Source organism: Trachypithecus francoisi, unplaced genomic scaffold (assembly GCF_009764315.1).
Source record: "Trachypithecus francoisi isolate TF-2019V2 unplaced genomic scaffold, Tfra_2.0 Lachesis_group0, whole genome shotgun sequence".
NCBI classification, from domain to species: Eukaryota; Metazoa; Chordata; class Mammalia; order Primates; family Cercopithecidae; genus Trachypithecus; species Trachypithecus francoisi.
The window spans coordinates 58122914-58143562 of record NW_022681453.1 but is presented as its reverse complement, the minus strand read 5'-3'; the positions used below and the strand labels follow the sequence as shown (position 1 = coordinate 58143562).

The window sequence follows — 20649 nt, the reverse complement described above, 5'->3', positions numbered from 1 at the left end:
GACTCCTGGGCTTGAGTGGTCCTCCTGAAGGTTTTACCTCAGCTGGCCCTCACAACCACCGTGTGTGGTGGAAAGGCATTGTTCGGGAAACAGTCCCAGCTCCTCAGGACTGCAGGCACCCACACACCACTGCCTGTGCCCAGCTTCTTTCAGATTGGCATCAGTAAGAACACCCAGGTAACAGCAGTTTGTTCCTATGTTGAGACAGCATGAAAGATTCTATTTTGTTTTCATGTAGGCTGGGAATTCATTACATATGGGATTTTTCTGTGTTTAGTGAAGAGATCTTGAGAGGAGCCATTAAAAATCTGAGTCACTTTTATCCAAGGGAAACAAACAAAACACTTGGTTTATGACTCATATGTGGCAAGAGGCTGGCTGGAACCTCTTGTTGAGAAACAGACTGGGGTTGCTATGGAAACTAGTCTCAGACTTCCTCACCAGAGCTCGGCCCTCCTAGAGGCAACTTGTTTTCTGTTATTTTTTTTGAATTATTTTTTGAGACAGGGTTCCACTGTGTTGCGCAGGCTGGAATGCACTGGTTTGATCTCAGCTGACTGCAGCCTCCCCCTCCAGGCCTCAAGCAATCCTCTCACCTCAGCCTCCTGAGTAGCTGGGACCACAGGCATGCACCACCACGCTTGTCTTTCTGGAGTTGTGGATGAGGGCATTGCCATGTCTCTGCAGAAATAACTTCAGGCATATGTCAGCTACTAGGAGGCATTATGGAAATGAAATAGTAGGTTCTGAGAAACAGAAGAGTAGGTTTGGGAAAGTTACCACTCACCTGCTTGTAAAAAATAAAGCACTCAAACTGCTAGCATCAGAGTGGGCAGTTAGCAGCCTTCCTTCAGAACGGGAAGCAAAATGAAGGAAAAATGAATGCCGCATGCATCAGGTATTCTATTGGCTTTGTCTCATTTGGCCCTCACGACAACCTTGTGAGGTGGACAAGTGTTGTTCCCATTGTATTGTTGAGGGAACAGACTCAGATCTTTGATTTGCCCAACATCACAGCCAGTATATAGCAATCTTTGGCTCAGAACGCAGGTCTGCATGCCAACTCAGGATGCCTTTGGCAGTGGAGCACACTGCTGCCCCTTCCACTTCTTCTAGCACATTCTGAAGATGGATGAAGCCTGAGTCATTCATTTTAAATCAAGCCAAAACAAAGTGGGCTTCAGTACGGAAGGCTTCTGAGTGCTAGAAATACTGAGTTGCCCTTTAAAAAAAAATTAACTTATTTTAACCACTAAAAGCTCCAACTTCCACAAAATTCAGTTCTCAATAAATCCTATGGCTGAATTCTTTATAGAAATTTCAGAAAGAATGCCAAAAAAAAAACCCTGAAACTAAAAACAGGATGTTTGTCAAAGTCCCACACCAGAAGATATTTAGAAATTTATTTCAAAATTTTTAACCAAAAATACAGTGATATTACAAATTTGGTTTTCCAAAGCTTTCAAATTTTTCTTAACATTAGTTTTCTCTTTAAGAACACTTTTGAAGTTGGCAGTAATTTAAAATCCTTATTAGAAAAAAATTAAACCAAAGCCCAAAGATTTTGCATTTAGTCATCATCTAAGTGTACTGCGTGTTTTCCAAAAGCATCCTTTAAGAGTTTGGAGATTCGATGAAATTGCTCACGTAATACTGCTCACGTAATAAGCAGTTAGTGAATACTACTGTATCCTAAACCCAGATAAGTCATCTTGGGCTGGCTGTGTTTTTCTTGTGAAGAAACTCATTTATAGCACAGGCACCCCAGGCCAGTAGAGATGATTACAGATCACTGGTTTCAGAAGTTCTGACCCCTTATTCAGCTACCAAATACTTAGTTGCTAAAGGAATTACTCCCAGCAGGCACAAAACGGTTTCTGAATATGACAGAAAGGGTATACAAAGAATCATTTAAGGCATCTTGGTTACAACATACTTTAAAAGGGTGTGAGAGTAGTTGGGGAACTCAGAAATTCTGTGACTTAGGTGTGGGTGGATCTTATTTAGGAGGACTAAAGCTATGGACACAACACACGAAAGAACCAGTCAGAAGCAGCCATAGGAAGCCCAGGTGCCCACGTCGAAAGCACTCCCGGGTGAAAGCAGCCAGGCAGGCATGGGCACTGTACAGCAAGCCTCAGGCCTCAGTTCTTGATTGTGGTTGACTGGGGGGTCACCATGAAGGTGCCCATTTAGTATAAAGCTTCCAACCTTTTCTCTAAATCTTTTCTTTAATCTTTTAAACCATCTTCAAGTGCATAGGGGAGTTTCTGATGCCAGAGGATGAAAGTAGGTGCTTTCTCCACCCGCTCCTCCCAGAGTGAAAACAAATCCTTTTGCTAATACTTGTTTCAAAAGCATCCGTTGTAAAGCTTCTCAGTGACACAAAATACTGAGAGGTAACTTTTTATCAGTCAAACCACATACCCTATTTAACACCTTTCGGTGCTCTGAATTCAATTGACAGACTAAAGGGTGTTTCCTGTAACAGTCTGAAATATTAATCATTCAAGTGTTTTTTTGTTGTTGTTTTTAAATCTTATTTCAGAAAACTTCCTCTTGGGGTAGAAAAGTACATACAAAGCAGCAAAGTAATGAAGAAAACCTTAAATAGGGCCTTCAGACATCCCACACACTACAAAGATTCTATCAAGCCATAAGATAAGTGTGAAGCCCAACGTACGTCCAGCTTTTCTCCTCACGACATCTTCAGTGTTTCTTCTCTTTTAAACACCAAACCAGGTTCCAGCCACAGACTGTTTTGGGTGTGCCTGCTTTGCGGGGTCCATGCCCAGTGTGTCTGCTGGTGACCCAGGACTCAGCAGTAATGACTAACGGCCGCCCTTCAGGATCACAGAAGTGCTTGGTGGTGGTGGCGGCAAAGTCTGGCACTTGTGTGCAGTCATGAGAAGCAGCACGCGGCAAGGCTGAGCCCTTTATCAGCAGGCCTCCATACAGCGTGTCTGCGTCGTCAGGTGTCAGTGGGCTGAGTGGCCGGCCGTACGCACTCAGTCCAAGAGAGAGGAAGGAACAGCAGGAGAAGCTGTCAGGTGGCCATTCGTGAACTGCTGCTGACCACCAAAGCTGCTTACTGGCAAGAAGAGGTGTGGGGAAGACATGAGCTGGTGAACACCAACCCAGCGCACATGCTGCCAAGTCTGGCCCCTGAAGAGAGAGGGTGCAGAGTCCAAAACCAACCGGAGCTCCTGCTCTGGCATGGAGCTGGGTCAGAGGTGAGGGACGACCTGGATCCTAGGGCTCACGCAGGTGTCGGGCGGGTGCCAGGGTCTTTTCACTCCAACTTTTTGGCCGGCACCCGTGTCCGAGCAACAATGATGGGCACCAGCGCAAGGCCGGCAATGAGGAGGGCCCATAGGGGCCGGTAGAAGAGCCAGCCAGCCGCCACGGTCAGCAGGGTCAGCGAGGTGGCCATGCAGAAGGCAAAGGCTTTCAGGCCAATATTGACCAGGTCTCGAAAGACAGGAAACCAGTCCACTGTGGAAAGGAGAAAGGTGATGAGGTGCCACCCGCTCTACACCTCAACAGCTCAGCAGATCGCTCCTGTCCCTAGGTGAGGATGGGCACCTGTTGCTACATGCGTGAGGAGGGGAGAGGGTCAGTGGGGTGGAAGGCAAGGAGCCTCGTTCTGAGAGCTAAGGGAGCACAGGAGCCTCTGCTATGAGCTGCGTGGCTGGGCACATTGAGCCATCCACTCTACCCTGCTCCAGGGGAGAGGATGTGGCAGTACTTTGTAAACGTTAATACTATATGTGGAGAGTAGTCTGAGGCCAGTATAAAGACATTTGCCTGTAATGCTGGAAATACCCTGGGTCCTGCACACTTATACAAGAGGCTGTGGATGGAGCCTCCTGTTAAGTGCCTATTTGGGCCTCTCAGCCATTCCTAGAGGTGTTGGTTCATTCATGCAGCAGGATGTTACTGATTATTTATGTGCCCAGCACTGAACTGGCAGGTACTAGAGGAAATAAATTAGCCTAAGCATTGGCCTCTCCTCAAGAATCTCACAAACTATTGATCCAATAGGAGAAAGCCCAGAATGCAGCTAAATTAGTAAGGAATTACCCTATTCTTGCCTTATATGACCTCTCCAGGTTGGCATTCCATAGCTGATGTCCACTCAGGGAATCTTCGCTCAGTTCCCAGGCCACCAGTGGTCTGGAATCACTGGGTTTGCAGAGCAACCCCTGGTGCCCCACCATGCCTGCAGCACACCCTGGAAGCCACCACCTGGCCTCATCCTGGTCTGTTCCATACAGCACTGCTACTCAGCCCTTATAAGCAAAGTTCATGTTTCAGAATGTTGCCTATGTGTTAGACACCATGTGCACCATCTCATGAAGCGCTCATGCCCACCCCGTAAGGTAGGTACTCTTCTTAACTCCATTTTACCCACAGGGTCACTGAGGCTCAGGGAATTAAGAAACTCACCCCAAGTCCTCCTGTTAGAAAGTGCCAGAACCAGGATTTGAACTCAAGACTGTCTGGGCCCAGACCCTGGGCTCTGAGCCGCTGCTCTAATCCTTGTCTGTCTCCCTTGCTGTGGAGTCTTACACATGGCAGTCAGTATTTATCAAACACATGGGGGAGTGTGCGCTTCCCTGCTGCACTCCCGACTCACCCCACCCACCCTGGGGGTCCCTCCACGCTCTAAGTCTGTCCTGAGTCTGGCTCATTCCAGACATAGAGTGAATTGGGATCACAGACGTCAGAGATCCAAAGAAGGGCCACTGAGACAGACACAAGGAAACCAAGGCTCCAGAAGGGAACTGGTCTGCCCAAGGTCACACAGGCAAGAAGGAGGATTCCGTTTAAATGCTGATGTCTCCCTAATGTGCCCACCATGTCACTGGTCTTTCTGAGCACAATTCAGCTGTCCAAAGAAAGGCTCAAGGAAAGAGTCCTTCACTTCCCGAGCCTGTTTTCCCAACTGTAAACAAAGGAGGTGGTCCCCCCAGCTCAGACAGCCCGAGATGTGCAGCCAGACCTCTTCTGACTTGTGCATCTTGAGTGGGAAAGAGGTTTCTGTTGGCACCCAGAAAAGGCGTGACCCAAACATGTGACTGGAAGGGACACACACCAGGGAAAGGCTTGGATGGAGAGTCCTCTGAGGAACCCCATCCTCCTGGGCCCAGAACGTTCTTAGTCACCCTGGGCACTCAGATCCCGAACCACGCTGGGCCACAGGACTCCTACTGAGCTCGCTGGTGCCAACCTCAGGCCAAGGAGCGGCCCAGAACTCTCCTTCATGCTCCGGACTTGCTGGCTGCCCAAATCTAGCCCAGGTGAGGAAGGGCTAGAATGATAGTTTTGGGTGTTTCCTATTTGCCACATTTCATAAAACTCTGCATGTGAGGGGTGAGGTGACTGAAGCTGAGGTGGGAAGGGAATGGTCAAGCATCCAGAGCTTGGACGTGACAGATTTCAAATGCAGGTCTGGCAGGCTCCCATGTGGTATTCAATTGTGGATCAAAGGAATGAGCAAATGAGCGAGCCAGCGGATGGAAGAACCTTCAGGCTGTGGAGTGAGACCAGTGCCCCAGAGTCAACCCCACCCAGCCTCGCCCCTGGCAGCTCCTGCCCTCAGCCTGCCTTCCTCTGCTCCCTCATCCCAAGGCTATGGAGCGGGGACACAGAGATGAGCCAAATACTTGGTCTCTGCGCAGGGGCCATCCCATCAGGCTGGAAGGGCTGAAATGATGCGACAGGAGGCCCGTGGGGGTGCAGGAGGGAGGGCAGTGACCCACCCTGACACCTACCCAGGGTGTAGAGGATCCGTGTCATAAGGTTGAGGCCCATGAACATGGCCATCCAGCCAGCTGCCCGCAGGCCCCAGGTCTTCATGGAGTTGCTCCTTAGTTCTCTATGAAACACCTCCTGCAGGACAAGGTGGGGCAGGTCAGGATGCTGAGGGCCAGCGGTGTACGCAGTCAGCAGGGCAGGTGCTGAGGGGGCTGGACCAACTCGGGAGCTGTTGGCCATTTCCGAACAGGCCAGAGGGAGGTGGGGCAAGCCTCCTATAGGGCTAAGTCGTTCTGCCCATCTGGCAGAGCACAGGGCAAGGCATGAGATCTCTGTGGAAGGTACAGGCCCTCCTCAGCTCAGAGGCTGCCAGCACCTGGAGCCCTCAGCCCACAGTCTCACCTGGAATGAGCGGGACCCTCCCCACCACCCCTGAGCAGGTCTGAGCGTGCCTGCTGGGCAGCATGCTCTGTGCTATGTGTGTGATCTGTTGAATCGTGGACCCTCTGCGCATGGCCTGGGACACCGCACCTGCCTTCTCAGGCTCCATCGCTGTCACTGCCCCTCTTCCTGTTAGATGCTGCAATTCTTTAGCTGCTTCAGTCCATACTCTCTCCCTGGACATCCCATCTGCTTCCTTGGCCTCCATACGCTGTGACCCTCCAATTTAAAGCTGGAGCTCTGGCCCTCTCCTGGGCCTCACAAACTTGCGGCTCCCACCACCTCCTCGACATTTCCACTTGACATCTCAGCCTGTCCAGCGCTGACACTGGCGCCTTCTCCATCTCAGCACATGGCACACCTACCCACACACTCACATCTAGGGGAAAGACATGGCCCGCTCCTCCCCTACCACCCTATCCAGTCCAGGCCACATATTCCCGAGTCTCTCGCCACCGTCTGCCTGCAGGAGCCTCACTGGCCCTGCTTCTATCACCCCACTCCATGTTCTCCACACAGCCACCTGCCAGAGCCCTGCCACATCCCCCCAACACCAACCCTGCTGCTGGTGCCCTGACCCCGCTGGCTGCTGTCCCCAGTCCAGGTCAAGTGTCCTCTCGCCTCTATCTGTGCATAGGTTTGCTCTGCCTACAGCGATTGCCTGCAGTCATGCCTGGCCAGCTTCCTACATAGTCTTCCAGCTTTGCTCAAACCCCACTTCTTCAGAGGGCTTTCCTTGACCCTCTAATCTGAATCAGGCCCTCTCTCAGAGTCCATAACAAAAACAGGTCACACTGATCCTTATTTGATACTGTCTGAAGTGTTTTACAAGTATTATTTAATTCTCAGATTCACTCAGTGAGGTAGGAATACTTACCTCCAATTTACAGACGAGGAAACTGAGGCTCTGAGAGGGCACATAAGTCATGTGCCCAAGGTCTCACCTCAAGCAGTTAACTAAACGCTACATTTCCAAGAGCAGGGAGCATGTCTGTGAAGTACCTGGTGTTCAATGAAAACTTTCTGAATGAATGAATAATCCTCAACAACCAAACCAGTTAGGGATGATGTGACTATTACTAATAGTCCTTAAACATTTTCCCCTTCACGAATGAGGAAACAGGCTGAGAGATCAGCACCAGCTCAAGGTCCTGTAGCAGGTGGGAGGCAGCGCCAGGGCCGTCTGCAGTGTGCCTGCTTGGGCAGCTGTACTCTCCTGCCCCTGGGACTGGAATCGGGGCATCCTGATTTTTGTCCTGAGCTGTCTGCCTGGCTCTGGGCCTTTTCTTCCACTTGGCAGAGACCCCAGACCTTGTGTGGGGGTGGGATCCGGGCTGGGGGAAGACAGGGCTTTGGGATGCTAAGCAGCAGGAGGTCCCGGGGGTGAGGAGGCCGCCGGAGCATCTGTACTGCAAGGCCTTCCTTTCTGGGGCATTACCTAAGCCATGGGCCCTATCCACTCCTCTCTGGAGGGGTGGCTCTGTGAGCTGGGCCTCAGCCCTGGGAGAGAGAGCAAGGCCTGGACTGGGCCTCCTAATTTTAGAAACTCGCTGGGGACCCTCAGCTGCTGGTGAAGGGTGACTCATGGCCTTTTAGGTTGGGAGGTGGCAGCCCTACCCTGAGGTTGGTAACTGGGCTCCTGGGCAACAGCCTGACCACAACCTAGCCCTGGCCACGTAGCAGGAGTGGGTGAGGCCCAAGCACCACCACGGGCTGGAGGTTAAGGGGACAGATGGCTGCTGACGATCTAATAACAGGAACAAAAGGTCACAGCTAACCCCTGATGCCTGGCTGCTGCCTTGCCCCTTTCTCACCCTTCTGGCATGAAAACTCCAGCAGTCCTGGTTAAGGCAGGTATAGAGTGCCCCACCAGGGATATCTGTGTTCATCAACAACAGAAAAACTAAAGACTCGATTTTTCTGCTGCAAAGAAGGATTGCCTGCCTAGAGAAGACAGGCTAACTTTTAAGGCATAGAACTGAACTAATCAGCACATCTTGGCACCCCTTCTCCTTGGGACCCGGGGGAGGTATAGCCCTCCCAGTGTAAATACAATGGGAGAGGGATACTCAGGTAGCTGAGGCCCAAAACCCTTCCCTGCCCTCCTGATGTTCTGGAAGGACACAGACCATGGTGGAGCCCCCCCCACCCACTCCCTCTCCCTGCTCTGGGCTGTAGCCACAGCATTCTGGGTGCCCCCTGAAAAGGTGAACCCTTTTGTGCCCGGACTGGGCTGTTCTTGCTGGAACTACTGACTGACCACTGATTCTTCCAGGGTTAACCCCTTCTCGTCAGCAAAACTCACTTGTCAGAGGCCCTGCTTGATCACTGTAGAAATGGATGTCCTATTCTGATGTCCACTGGTATCAGAGCACCTGTTCTCTTTCCAACACTCGGCATAGTGCATCAATACTTACGAGCTTCTGTCACTCTCACTCCTCTACTGGACAGTCTGTGAGGCAGAGTGAGTTTAGTGCCTAGCACAGTCCTGCACACTGAGGGTTCATGACAGACTCAGCATCCCCAGTCCAAAAACCCAAACGCTGAAATGCTCCAAAATCCAAAACTTTCTGAATACCAAAATGACGCCACAAGTGGAAATCCCACACTTGACCATATGTGACGGGTTGCATTGTATAAAATCACCTTCAGGCGATGTGTACAAAGTATACATGAAACATAAATAGATTCTGTGTTTAGACTTGGATCTCATCCCCAAAAGATCTCATTATGTATATACAAATATCTGCAAATCCAAAAAAATCTGGAATCTGAAACACTCCTGGTCAAACACTTTGATGAGGGATACTCAAAATTCCGCTATTTCTTCTTCTTGCCTCATTCACTGGCTATGATCCCTGGTAGTGTGATCTTATTAAATAACCACTAGAAGGAAGGAAGGACATGCTTGTTCCCCCACCGTACGAGTGGGGCACAGCACTCACCTCTGCTGAGAAGTCCCCATGGTGCAGGAGCAGTAAGGTATCCCCAGACTTGGTGGAGAATGGGACTAGCTGGTCACCCCGCTGTCGGGCAATCACAGTGACCTGGACAGAGGACTTGGCGTTAGAGCCGAGGGGTGACCAGCAGGAGACACGCCCCCAAGAGCCATGGCCAACCCTCCCGGGACTGGGTGCCAGCCAGGGAAGTGAGAGCACAGAGACCCTGGGGCTTCTCTCTCTGTATGTCCACCTGGGGTGCATCAGCCCCTGCAGCTCTGGCTGAGCTGCTGCATTCAAAGCTCCAGGCAGTACCTTGGGCTGCGGGCAGAGCAGGGGCTGGGGCGGGACTGCACACAGGCCAGGAACGCAAAACCAATTACTGACAGATCAAAACGGGCTTGAGGAGAGGGTCTGCATGTGACTGGAACACCTGTCATAAGGCGTGACTATGAGACCCCTTTGGAGCTGCCCTTCTTAACATGGGGTCCATGGATGGCTGTGGGGACATGGAGCTCTGAAACTGCTCAGAAGCATGCCTGGCTGAGAGTGCGTGCAAGCGTGTGCTTTCCCCAGGGGAAAGGGAGTCCAAGTGCTCCTGACATTGATGAAGCTGTCTTTATCCTGGGCAGTCGTGAGGCTCTGACTTAGTGTCTGCCCCTGGGAAGCCAGGTTACCATGTGAGCCGGGCCCAGGTCAGGGTCATCGCCGCTCAGTCCAGCATAGGAAAAGGAGACGCGCAAGTCTCCCACCTGGGGGTGGAAGAGAAGTAGGGAGAGTAAGGCAGGGAGTAGCTGACCTGGGCCCAGGTCCAGGATGCCTCGGCCACGTCCCTCAGGCTCTTCTCCCACCTCCACACCCGTGCCCAGGCTGTGCTGTCACCCAGAAGGCCTCTCCCACTCCAGCTGCACTTGGCCAAGTGCAGCTGTGCATGCAACTGAACTGAATCTGCCTGGTGCAGGAACCTGATCCTAGGGCCCCGACCCTCCTATTTGGAGAGCCCAAGCCTCCCCGCGTACCTCCGGATACTTGGGATTTTCGCTGTGGTAGAAAAAGTCTCCACGGCGAATGATGTCCACGTGAGGGTCCTCCAGCTTAGACAGGCTCAGGGGCTTGAAGTTGTCGACTTTGTCGATGAGGCCTGAGGGGACCAGAGTGGTTAGAAACCCAGTGGACTAGGTGAAAACCTCGATCTGCAAAGTCCCTGGCCTGACCCCCTTCCCCCGCGCCCTTGAAGCCTGCACACATGGCTCCTGCCTCTGGTGCCTCTTTCGAATCTGTCTCGTCCACGGCTTTCCCTTGGTTAGACCATCTCCTCCAGGAAGCTTTCCCTGTGCCCTCTCCCACCAAGTCAGAGTGACCACAGCACTGGGAGTGGCCTTAGCCCTTTTCCCTTCCATCAAGGTTACAGCCATCCATGTCCAAGCCTGCCTTGCCTCCTGGGTTGAGAGCTACTTGAGGGCAGGTCCAGCTGGCACAGCAGGCACCATCCAGCAACAAAGCAGACAGAAGGCGGCCAGGCCAGGCTCAGGATCCCCCAGCCTCCCCACGGCTATCTGGGCCCTTGGTATCTTCTCCCACCTTCACGGGTCAGGCCCAGGAACAGAGCCCCAGGGTTACTCCGGCCCATGGTGCCACCTTGTCCCTTGCAAGCTTCTCTTTGGAGTCAATGGGGGATGCCTGTGATGAGCTAGTGCCTTCCTGGCACAGGTGGGACTCAGAGGGGGAGGCCTAGGCTGAGAGCACTGAGCTTCCCCATGTCTACTACTAGCCAGAGTCTGCTTGAGGAAGGAGACTGCGTGAGGAAGGAGTCTGCTTGAGGAAGGAGACTGCGTGAGGAAGGCAGGCAGACACCGGTACGCAGCAGGGTGAGGATGCATGCCTGAGTCAGTCTCTGGAACAACCCAGGTTTCAGAGGAACCTGGTAGGATGGAGTGGGGTGGGGGTTTCTACATCAGCCCTTGCTCCCTGGGGATTCGCCTTCCCCTGGCTGCCCAAAGCATGGTGGTGGGAAAGGTTTAGACTGATCCTGTGCCTTTAGCCATCTGAAGGCTGAGTGCTGTGAGCTCCGGCCGTGGGAGGGGCCTTGTGTTTCTGGCACAAGCTCCTCTGGAGAGGTCTGAGACTTACCTGGCGAGAGGAAAAACCTGCCAATTTGGACAAAGGGGGCTGTTGCCGTGAATGACTCCACTGCCATGGCACTGTGGGAGAGAGGAAGCTGTCAAGAGATGGACACCAGTGTGGGAGCTGCCTGGGTCCCTTTGGGTTATTTGTGCTGGGCAGGGTCCCCACCTGGGGGTTCCTGCAAGTCCAGACTAGCCCAGGCACAGCAGACATCTTTTCTTGTCCACCCCAGGGCCCCTGTGCCCCCTCCCCCGGGCTGAGTGCCCTCACTCTGTCTCCTGCTCCCTGGAGCTTCCTACCCTCCTGCCTAGACCCCTGCCAGCCTGTCCTGCCCCACCCACCACTGTCAGATATATCTTGCATGGACTTTACACCCCTCACTAGCCCCTCCCAGAGCATTCCATCCCCTGACCATCTTACTGGCATAGCCCAGACCATTGCTGAACAAGGCCTGCTCTCTAGCCACACACACGTGTTATGCCCCCCTCACCACTGGCATGCCATGGAGCTAACCTCCCTCTGCTGAAATCCTGAGAAGCCTCAACAAATGCTGCTGCCTCTGGAAAGCCCGTACTAACTGTCCTGCCACCCATGGCAAACCATTAACAAAACGCTTGCCTGGCCCCGTGTGTGTGCATCCCCTTACATGCTTAGTGTAGGCCTTTCATTTGTGATTTGTTTGTGGGGAGCTCGTTGGGGGTCAGGGGAGACGGGTCTCTGTGTTCCTGGTGCCCAACACAGGGCTTGGTCTCAAAACCATGTCCCACATTTTCAACCCATGGAGCAGGATTAACTCAATCCCGTTATTCAGATAAAGAAACTGAGGCTAGAGACCTGTCAGTGTAGACAAGGCTGCAGTCAGGCCTGGGGCCTGGCTCTCACCTGGGGTTTTTGTGGCCAATCTCTCGGTCGAAGTTTTTGCTGTTGATGATTTCTGACCTCCATTCAGTGTCTGCTCGGGGAGAGGAATCAACTCAGAGCCTGGGTAGGAGTGGCACGTGGCTGATACCCACCAGCCCAGTTCCTCCTATTTCCCAGCCAAAGGGGTGGGTCAGGGAGCCTCACTGGATGGCTGGGAGAGCAGGACTCTGAAGACTGGCACCCAGGGATTCTGATGCCTGGTGCTGAATCCTTCTCATGGCCCAACCCACAGCCCTGCTGTCCAGCCACTGCTGTGGGCCCCCACCATGGGTAGAGACCACGTGAGGGGCCCAGTACTCACTGTAGGAGTACCTTGTCTCCTTCTTCACCTGCCCATCCTCAGTGTACTCCCTGCAGGGAAAGCAAGGCAGCCATGGGGGTTAGCCTCGTTGCCCTGGACAGTCTAACCTCTAAGCATCTGAGCCAGAAGCAACCTCAGGGTTACCAGACGCAGACTCCCCAGATGGGAGCAGATGCCTTCTCTACATCAGCCCCAAGATAGGGCACTCACTCCTGACAGCCAGCCAGCTCCCGCCCTCGAAGGCGCTGCCTGGAGGAAAGCGTGCTCCCATCCTGAGCTGAAATCTACCCCCACTGGCCTTACACCAAGGGGCCCAGCCCTGCCCTTCGGGCTCAGAGATCTGGTTGCACCCTGTGCTCCGGGACAGCCCTGCAGGGGCCTCCTGAAGCTGCCCTTCTCCTGCTCCTCCCGTCACCTCCCCACCCATCGATCACAGTCCATGTGATTCAGGTGGGGCTGAACCCACCCCCAGCTCCAGGTGACCCCAGCCCTGGTCAATGAGAACCTGCCCCGGGACTCCTGTCAGAAATGATAGGTTGTAAGTGGAGAGAAGATGGGACCAACACAGCTGATGGGAAGGCGGAACACAGAGAGATGCAGTGGGGTCTCGGGGGTGACATGCTGATCCCAATGACAGTGTTTCACGCCTGCTGCAAGCCATGCTTCAAGCCTGTGCATCTCTGGAACTTCCCAGATGTGGGAGTGACTCGATCCCCCTTTCCTCTTGGGGCCACTCTTCACTGGATTTTTGCCACTTCCAAATCACTGGCTATTAATTCGGGGATAATTTCACACTTTTCTGATAGGAAGATGTTATCCTTAAATTTCAAAGGCATCAAAATGAAAGGTATCTGCATGTTATCCTGACACCTACACCTCACTCATCCTTTACCCCAACAGAGTTTTCAGCCCCTGGTGCCTCACCTGGACTCCTCAGTTTCTACCCACTGGTACATCTCCACGTGCCTCCGCAGTTTCACAGCCGGAAGATGAACCCCATAGTTTGGATCAGACAAAAGCTTCAAACAGAATCAAGGAAACCAAAAAAATAAAAGATAAGATTCATGTCAGCCCAGAAAGCCTGGCTGAGGGGAAGCTGGACTGGAAGAGGAAGAAATAGAGAAGGGGACAAGGGTGGAGAGCCCTAGGCTGCTTTGCAGGGGAGGATCAAGGACACTGCCTGTCCCAAGTTCTTCACACATAGCGCCTGTGACCCTCACAGTACAGGCCTGGGCTGCATGGCCCAATGGCATAGTGCCAACAGTGTACAGGGTGTTCAAGTAACACGAAAGCTCTGGTGCCCAGGGTAGTTTTGTGGCCTTGCACTGGTCACACACAGTCATCACAATCATGAGAGCAACTCCTTGAGTGCCAGCCACTGTATCAAGATGTTAGTTATCTCATCTCACCAAATCCTGAAGGCTGGCCACAAGCTTGTTACTATTACCATCCCCATTTTATACATGAAGACACTGAGACTCAGGATAGACAAGTCCACACAGCTGCTGAGCGGTGGAGTCAGGAATCACACCCATGTGTGACCATCTCCAAGGCCCATGCTTTCAAATCCTCAGCCAGACAACATCCAGGATGAGCCCCGAGCCACTGGCAGGTCAGCATCCCCTGCCAAGCCTACCTTGGATGTCCGCAGGGCGCCAATGATGTGCACCAGCCTTCCTTCATTCTCTGGCGCCACACTGTGGATGCTGTCAGGGGACACCACAAGCGAGAGACCCTCAGCCAACGAGGTTGCTGTCTTCAACGCACGGCCCTGGGAGCAAAGGGGAGTGGGGATTTCAACAACTCAGGGGCGGCTCAACATGACTGTGCTTGTTGCAAAGTATCAGGGTAGGATGGGGTCTTGGGGAGCACTGAGACCCATCTCCCCACTGTACAGTTGGAAAAGTGAGGTCTAGCAAGTGGAGAGTAAGGACTGGAATTCAGATTCCTGCTTTCTCAGGCAGACTTCTTCCCACTGCCCCACTGGTTCCCACTAGCCCCCACCAGTCTTAGCACTGCCCCAGTGGTGGGAACAGCTGATGTTTCTGCCTGCCTGTCTCTTTCTCCCCATTTTTCTCTGCCTTCTTTTTCTTAATTTTATTTTTATGTTTAAATTTTTTGTAGAGATGGGGTCTTGCTATGTTGCCCAGGTTGCTTTTGAACTTCTGGCCTCAAGCGATCCTCCCTCCTTGGCCTCCCAAAGTGCTGGGGTTACAGGCCTGAGCCACCATGCCTGGCTCTCCTCTTCCCTACTCAGTCCATGTGGTTTACCTAGGTAGATCTGAACCCCTGTTCAAATCATGTGACCCAGACCTTGCCAATCAGAAAATGTGAGTGACCCCTGGCCACGGAGACTGATTCAGAGGACTGACAGCCAAGCCAGGACACTGAGAGATTGCCCTGTAACTGTTGTTAAATTGATTTAGAAATATGCTGTTGCATCATGAGGTCTTATTTAAAAAAAGGAAAAAAAGAAAGAGAGACAGAGACAGAGAGAGAGAGAGAAAGAAAGAAAAAAGAAAGAAAAAGAAAAGAAAGAAAGAAAGAAGAAAGAAAGAAAGAAAGAAAGAGAAAGAAAAAGAAAAGAGAGGAAGGAAGGAAGGAAAGAAGGGAGGAAGGGAGGGAAGGGAGGGAAGGGAAGGAAGGGAAGGAAGGGAAGGAAAGGAAGGAAGATAAACAAATGGTTTTTCTCTTCCCTGGGCTAAGTGGTTGGATGCAAGCCAGTTACTGGGACCACATTTGCCATCACAGAGGAAGTGCCTGCCCAAGAAATACACCATAATAGAAAAAAATAGGCTAAAGATGAAGAAATGGAGACTCCTGGTGACCCAGCATGAACACCTGGATCCAACTATGCCTGAGGCAGGTGCTAAGCCCTGGATTTTCAGGTGTGTGAACTGATCTACTCCCCTTCCTGCTCACATCAGCTGTGGGATGCATCACAATGCAAAGAACTGTGATTAACTCAGTATCCTTCTTTCTCTTTTGTAAAATCTAGGCCCTTTATTACCAAATCCAGCCTCTGGGTTCATAGCCTTTGCTCTCTGACATGGTGGGGACTCTCACTCTGCACAGGAAGACCCCAGACATTTTACCTCATTGGTAAAAATTAGGTAGAAGGAGAGCAGGAAGGTCATGAGCCCCACGACCATCCCACCCGAGGTCTCGCTCAGCCGCTCCAGGAAGCCTGGCTGGGAGCCGGTCGTAACTTTGACATGTTCTCTCCGGGTACTGGTACTGGAATACTGAAGAAAAAGAAACATAGTCACAGAAGGAAAATTAGTTTTTTAAAAATAAATGAAATTTGCTATTTATTTATACTTAGTTTTTTTTTGTTTTGTTTTTAGTTTTAACCGTATGTGGTAAAAACACACAGATACTCAATGTGCAGTTTGGCTAGGTACAAAATATTTCCATCACCCCAAAAAGTTTCTTTGTGCCCCTTCCTGCCAACTCTCCCCCTCTCCACCAACCAGAGGTAACTGGTAGGGATGGGGAGAATCTGAATTTGAATTTCTCCCACTGTAGATTAGTTTTGTTTCTTCTAGAACTTGAGAAAAATGGAATCAGGGCACCAACTCCTTTCTGCCCAGCTTCTTGGACTCAGAGCACTGCTTTTGCAATTCATCCATGTTGTGGTGTTTATCAGGAGTTTGTTCCTTTTCAGGGCTGAGTAGTATTCCATTTATGACTATACCACAATGTGCTGAATCATTCGTCAGTGGATGGGTATCTTGGCAGCTTCCAGGTTTTGGCTATTATGAATAACGCTGCTGTGAACATTCATACATGAACCTTTATGCAGACGTGTGCTTTCATCTCCCGTAGGAATATACCTAGGAGTACAACTGCTGGCTCACAGAGAAGATGTGTGTTTATGAAACTGCTAAGCTATTTTACTAAGAGGTTATTAGAGAGGTATTTTTAATTAAATTCAGCAAACAGTGGCTGAGCTTTCTGAGGGCAGTGCTAGCCCTTGTGGGGTCAGAAGTAGACAGTCTTAGGGCAGTGAGGTCACAACCATAAACAATACTAGAAGGTCATACAGAGTGTCCTGTGAGAGGGGTGGACTCAGTGCTCAAGGAGTGACCCCTTCCAGCTGGGGTATCAAGGCAGGCTCCCTGGAGGAGGGGGCATTTGAGTGGAATCTTAGAGACAGACCTTAGGGGAAGAGCATCCCTAAAGGGAGAACCATGTCAGCAGTGATAAGGAAGTAGGAAGTGGTCCTGGGGGAGCAGCTGCCTATCTGGTTTGGCTGGGTTGTGGGAGGGATGGAGGAAGAAAGGGCTTGGAGCTAGGCATTTCTGGGCAGGTTCACAGTGGGCCTCAAACTCAAGGGTGAGTGGATCAGGCTTTGGTCAATAACACAGGCATGATTTGGGGTGCATCCACTGCTGACCAAAAGCATCATCGTCGGCCGGGCGCGGTGGCTCAAGCCTGTAATCCCAGCTCTTTGGGAGGCCGAGATGGGCGGATCACGAGGTCAGGAGATCGAGACCATCCTGGCTAACACAGTGAAACCCCGTCTCTACTAAAAATACAAAAAACTAGCCGGGCGAGGTGGCGGGCGCTTGTAGTCCCAGCTACTCGGGAGGCTGAGGCAGGAGAATGGCATAAACCTGGGAGGCGGAGCTTGCAGTGAGCTGAGATCCGGCCACTGCACTCCAGTCCGGGGCGACAGAGCGAGACTCCGCCTCAAAAAAAAAAAAAAAAAAAAAGCATCATCGTCTAGGGCAGGATTCTGGAGCCAGAAGAACTGGGTTTGAATCTATGCTCTGCCACATAACAGCTACAGGGTCTTGGGCAAAAGCAATTTCACCACTTTGTGCTTTCCATTTCCTCTGTGCATAGGGTTGTGGTGAGAAGCAAAGAACATAGTTATTGGGGGGCTCAGGGCCAAGGGCTTGGTAAGCACTGTACACATGTTAGCTAGTGGGAATGTTACCCGATTTCTCTACAACTGATACTGGGCTGGCACCAGGCTGGGGGTGAGCTGACAAAAGTCACAAAGATATAAAGTGGGGTCCAGCTAAGACAGTGCCCCATCCTGGCACTGGGGGCCAGAGGAGTGATTTGAGTCAGAGTCTCTGCTTGGACAAAGCTGATGTCACGTTCTGATTGTCTTTGAATATCACCAGCCAAGGCCTCCAGTGACCAGATGTCCATGAATCCAGAAGTCGTCTTGACTTTCCATACCATTTGGAAACATTAGGGGAGGAAATCACCACAGGCAGGCAGGTGACCATCATAATGATGACAATAGCAAACACACCGGTCTATCACAGGCCAGCCCACAGGAAGCCCAAAGAGCTGGATGCCATAACGACCCCATTTCACTGATAAGAAAATCGGGCTTGGGGTTAAGTCATCTTCCCAGATCACACAGCTTCTAAGAGGAGGAAGAGTTAGGATTCAAATCTAGGCAGACTGGAGACTACTCTCCTATTACTCATTCCAGTCTGTGCTCCCCATCTCTTGGGCTACAATGTGAGTTGAATGTTGGGTGCCAGCTGCAGGCAGCAACAGGAAAAGGAGGCGTGGCTTCCTCTTGGGCCTCCCTTCAGCCAGCATCAAGATAAGGGGCTCAAAGACGGCCTTGGAGGGAAGGAAGAGAGGTACAGGAGGGTGCCCCTCAGGCTAGGGGAGGGGTGAGGTAGGCAGTGACATGACATACCCAGCCCATATTCTGAACCAAAATTCCCAGTAAACATGGAGGATCATGAAGGATCTATATATACACACATATTTATATATACATATATATTACATGTATACACACATTATATAAACACACACACACACACACACACAGACATCCCCAGTGACACATCCCCTCCCAGTCCCAGCACTCAGGACTCAGAAGAAATGAGCAATGAGTGGTGGGAACAGAGGCTGACACATAAGCCCTGGAAATGGACAGAACTGGGTTCGATGCCCAGGTTCACCAATCACTTGCTGTGAAGCCTGGGTAAACTGCTCTACCTCTCTGATTCTGTTTACTCACTTATAAAGTGGAGAAGGGAATAGTACCTTCACCATAGGTACTGCTGCTGCTATACTGACTGAGAATTCTGCTGCTGTACCTTCACCATAGGTACTGCTGCTGCTATACTGACTGAGAATTCTGCTGCTGTACCTTCACCATAGGTACTGCTGCTGCTATACTGACTGAGAATTCTGCTGCTGTACCTTCACCATAGGTACTGCTGCTGCTATACTGACTGAGAATTCTGTTGCCTCCCTACTCCATCCCACTATCTTCTTCCTCACCCAGCCTAGTGGCTGCTGTAAATGTGTACCCAGCTACTGGATGAATCAACAAATGCTTGGCAGCAAAGGATACTCAAATGCATGTATGTTCCTTGGTGAGGGGCCAGGTCTCAATGTACCCAAGATGATCTCTATTCACTGGGACCATCTGTGCTCCCCTCTGCAATGACAGGCTAGTTTTCAAGTATTAAGTACCTACGACACACCAGGCACTGTGCTAAGCAGTCTCCCTTAAATGTCACAGTAACGGATCCATGAGGCTACATAAACCTGGAGAGATGAAAGCCACACAGCTACTGGGTGGAAGAATCTGGATTGCCCCCAGGTCTCCCTAACTCCAAAGCCTGCCCTTTGCAGCATGTTCCCGTGTCACAGCATGCCAAGCTGGCAACAAGAGTTTGGGCAGGTGCCTTCCCCTGCTGGGGAAGTTCACCATCTGTAAAATATGGTGGTGGTGGTGATGGGAGCAGACAGAGTCCACATACTACAAACAGGCTGGTCTCCTGACTGCCCTCTCTCCTGGCCGAGCCTGAGTCTCTCGTAATACCTCTGAGGCCTTTCTAGGTACACCATTCAAAGCTTCTAACCCTCCTGTGGGCCCAAAGTGTCCTGGGAGTGTAGATGATACTAATCTGAGACAGAGTGTACTAGGGCTGTGGGTGATGCACACCCTGGCCTCTCAAGGGGTGTGGGAGGCAGAGAGGACGTTTGGGGACAGAGGCAGCGTCTGGAAATAGGGTGTGACAGGCAAGGGGAGAGCTGCTAGGACACTCTACCAAAGCAGGAGGGAGGGTGTGTCTGGGGCTGGCTGGGCTCCTAAGCGGGCCCTAGAAGCACTTTCACAGAGGAGGGGAGAAGTGAGTCACCAGCTTCTCCCACGCCCAGCGCCCTGGTAGGAGGCTCTGCTTGGTGTGTTGAATGAATGTTGGGCTTAAATAGTTTCCCGAGAAAGGCTAGTTGCAGGGAGAAGAGGCCTTGAAGGAACAGCCCTCAGCCAGGCCTTCTCCAACCAAATCCTTGCTAGGAGGAGGAGGGGCCCTGACAGTACAGAAATGCTCCCTCTCCCCCTAACTCCTTCGCTCCCAGCCCAGCCTAAGCTTTTTGCAGCATCACAGCCTCGGTTTACACAGCCTCCCTAGAGCGGGGAGCTCTCTGCCCGCCTGGACAGCCCTGTCCGTCCATTGCTGGACAGCTCCACTTGGGCTGGGTCGTCTTCCTCCCTCCCAAGGGAATGGCCCCCTCTCTGAGCTCCCGTCCAGCTCTCATAATGCGCAACCTTGGGACGGTTTCAGGGCCCCAACATACAGGAGGGAACTGGGAATGCAAGGAGAGGCGTACAAGCAGATCGTAGTGCGGGAGCAACACCTCCGAGTCCGCCTCCGCACGAACGCCGAGGACTAGGCGGACCAAAGAACACGGACAAAAGAAGCCTGGACGGGTCGAGAGATTAACAGAGGGATGAGCTGGCGAAGGCACCAACACGGCGCGCAGAGGGAGATGCGGGCCCAGCCGCAGAGAGGAGCTCCAGACGGCGAAACGGACCCAGAGGCCCCCGGGGAAGAGCCCCAGGGCGACGGAGAAGCCTGGGTGTGGCCCAGCTGGCCAGGGGACACTCACATTCGCGGCCATGGTGGGACCCGGCTCGCTGCCGCCGCCTCGCGCTGTTCAGCTAGGAAGTGGGCTGACGACTGGAGCGCGGAGTCCAGCGGCCTCTTGCCAGCCGCAGCTTCGAAAATCCGCGTGGACTCCAAGACCAGGAGGGACTTACTGCAGTTAACGCCCCGTGTGCCCAGTGTTTCTGCGCATGCGCGCGGCGAGACCTGGAAACGGGTCAGGGACATTTCAGTACCTCATTGATGCGCCTGCGCACTGCAAAGCTTTCTGGGAAATGTA

General features: G+C 52.1%; 1 protein-coding gene across 1 annotated transcript; it reads right to left on the bottom strand.

Annotated features, from left to right (window-relative positions):
- Window positions 1-1389: 1389 nt before the first annotated feature.
- Window positions 1390-20632, bottom strand: TMEM43 (transmembrane protein 43). The gene is made up of 12 exons (XM_033210790.1): window positions 20374-20632; window positions 15582-15731; window positions 14123-14257; window positions 13411-13505; window positions 12487-12536; window positions 12147-12216; window positions 11271-11341; window positions 10160-10281; window positions 9818-9892; window positions 9147-9248; window positions 5778-5895; window positions 1390-3495 (listed from the first exon to the last, which is right to left on the bottom strand). The coding sequence occupies exons 1-12, from the start codon at window positions 20383-20385 to the stop codon at window positions 3293-3295; spliced, it is 1203 nt and encodes a 400-aa protein (XP_033066681.1). The 5' UTR covers window positions 20386-20632; the 3' UTR covers window positions 1390-3292.
- Between the last annotated feature and the right edge of the window lie 17 nt (window positions 20633-20649).

Excerpts from the sequence above, each read along its gene's own strand:
- TMEM43 (XM_033210790.1), bottom strand. Across the intron at positions 10,282-11,270 it reads CAGGTTTTTCCTCTCGCCAG|GCCTCATCGACAAAGTCGAC; the intron begins GTAAGTCTCAGA and ends TGGTCCCCTCAG. Across the intron at positions 9,249-9,817 it reads ACCTGGGCCCGGCTCACATG|GTCACTGTGATTGCCCGACA; the intron begins GTAACCTGGCTT and ends TCCTCTGTCCAG.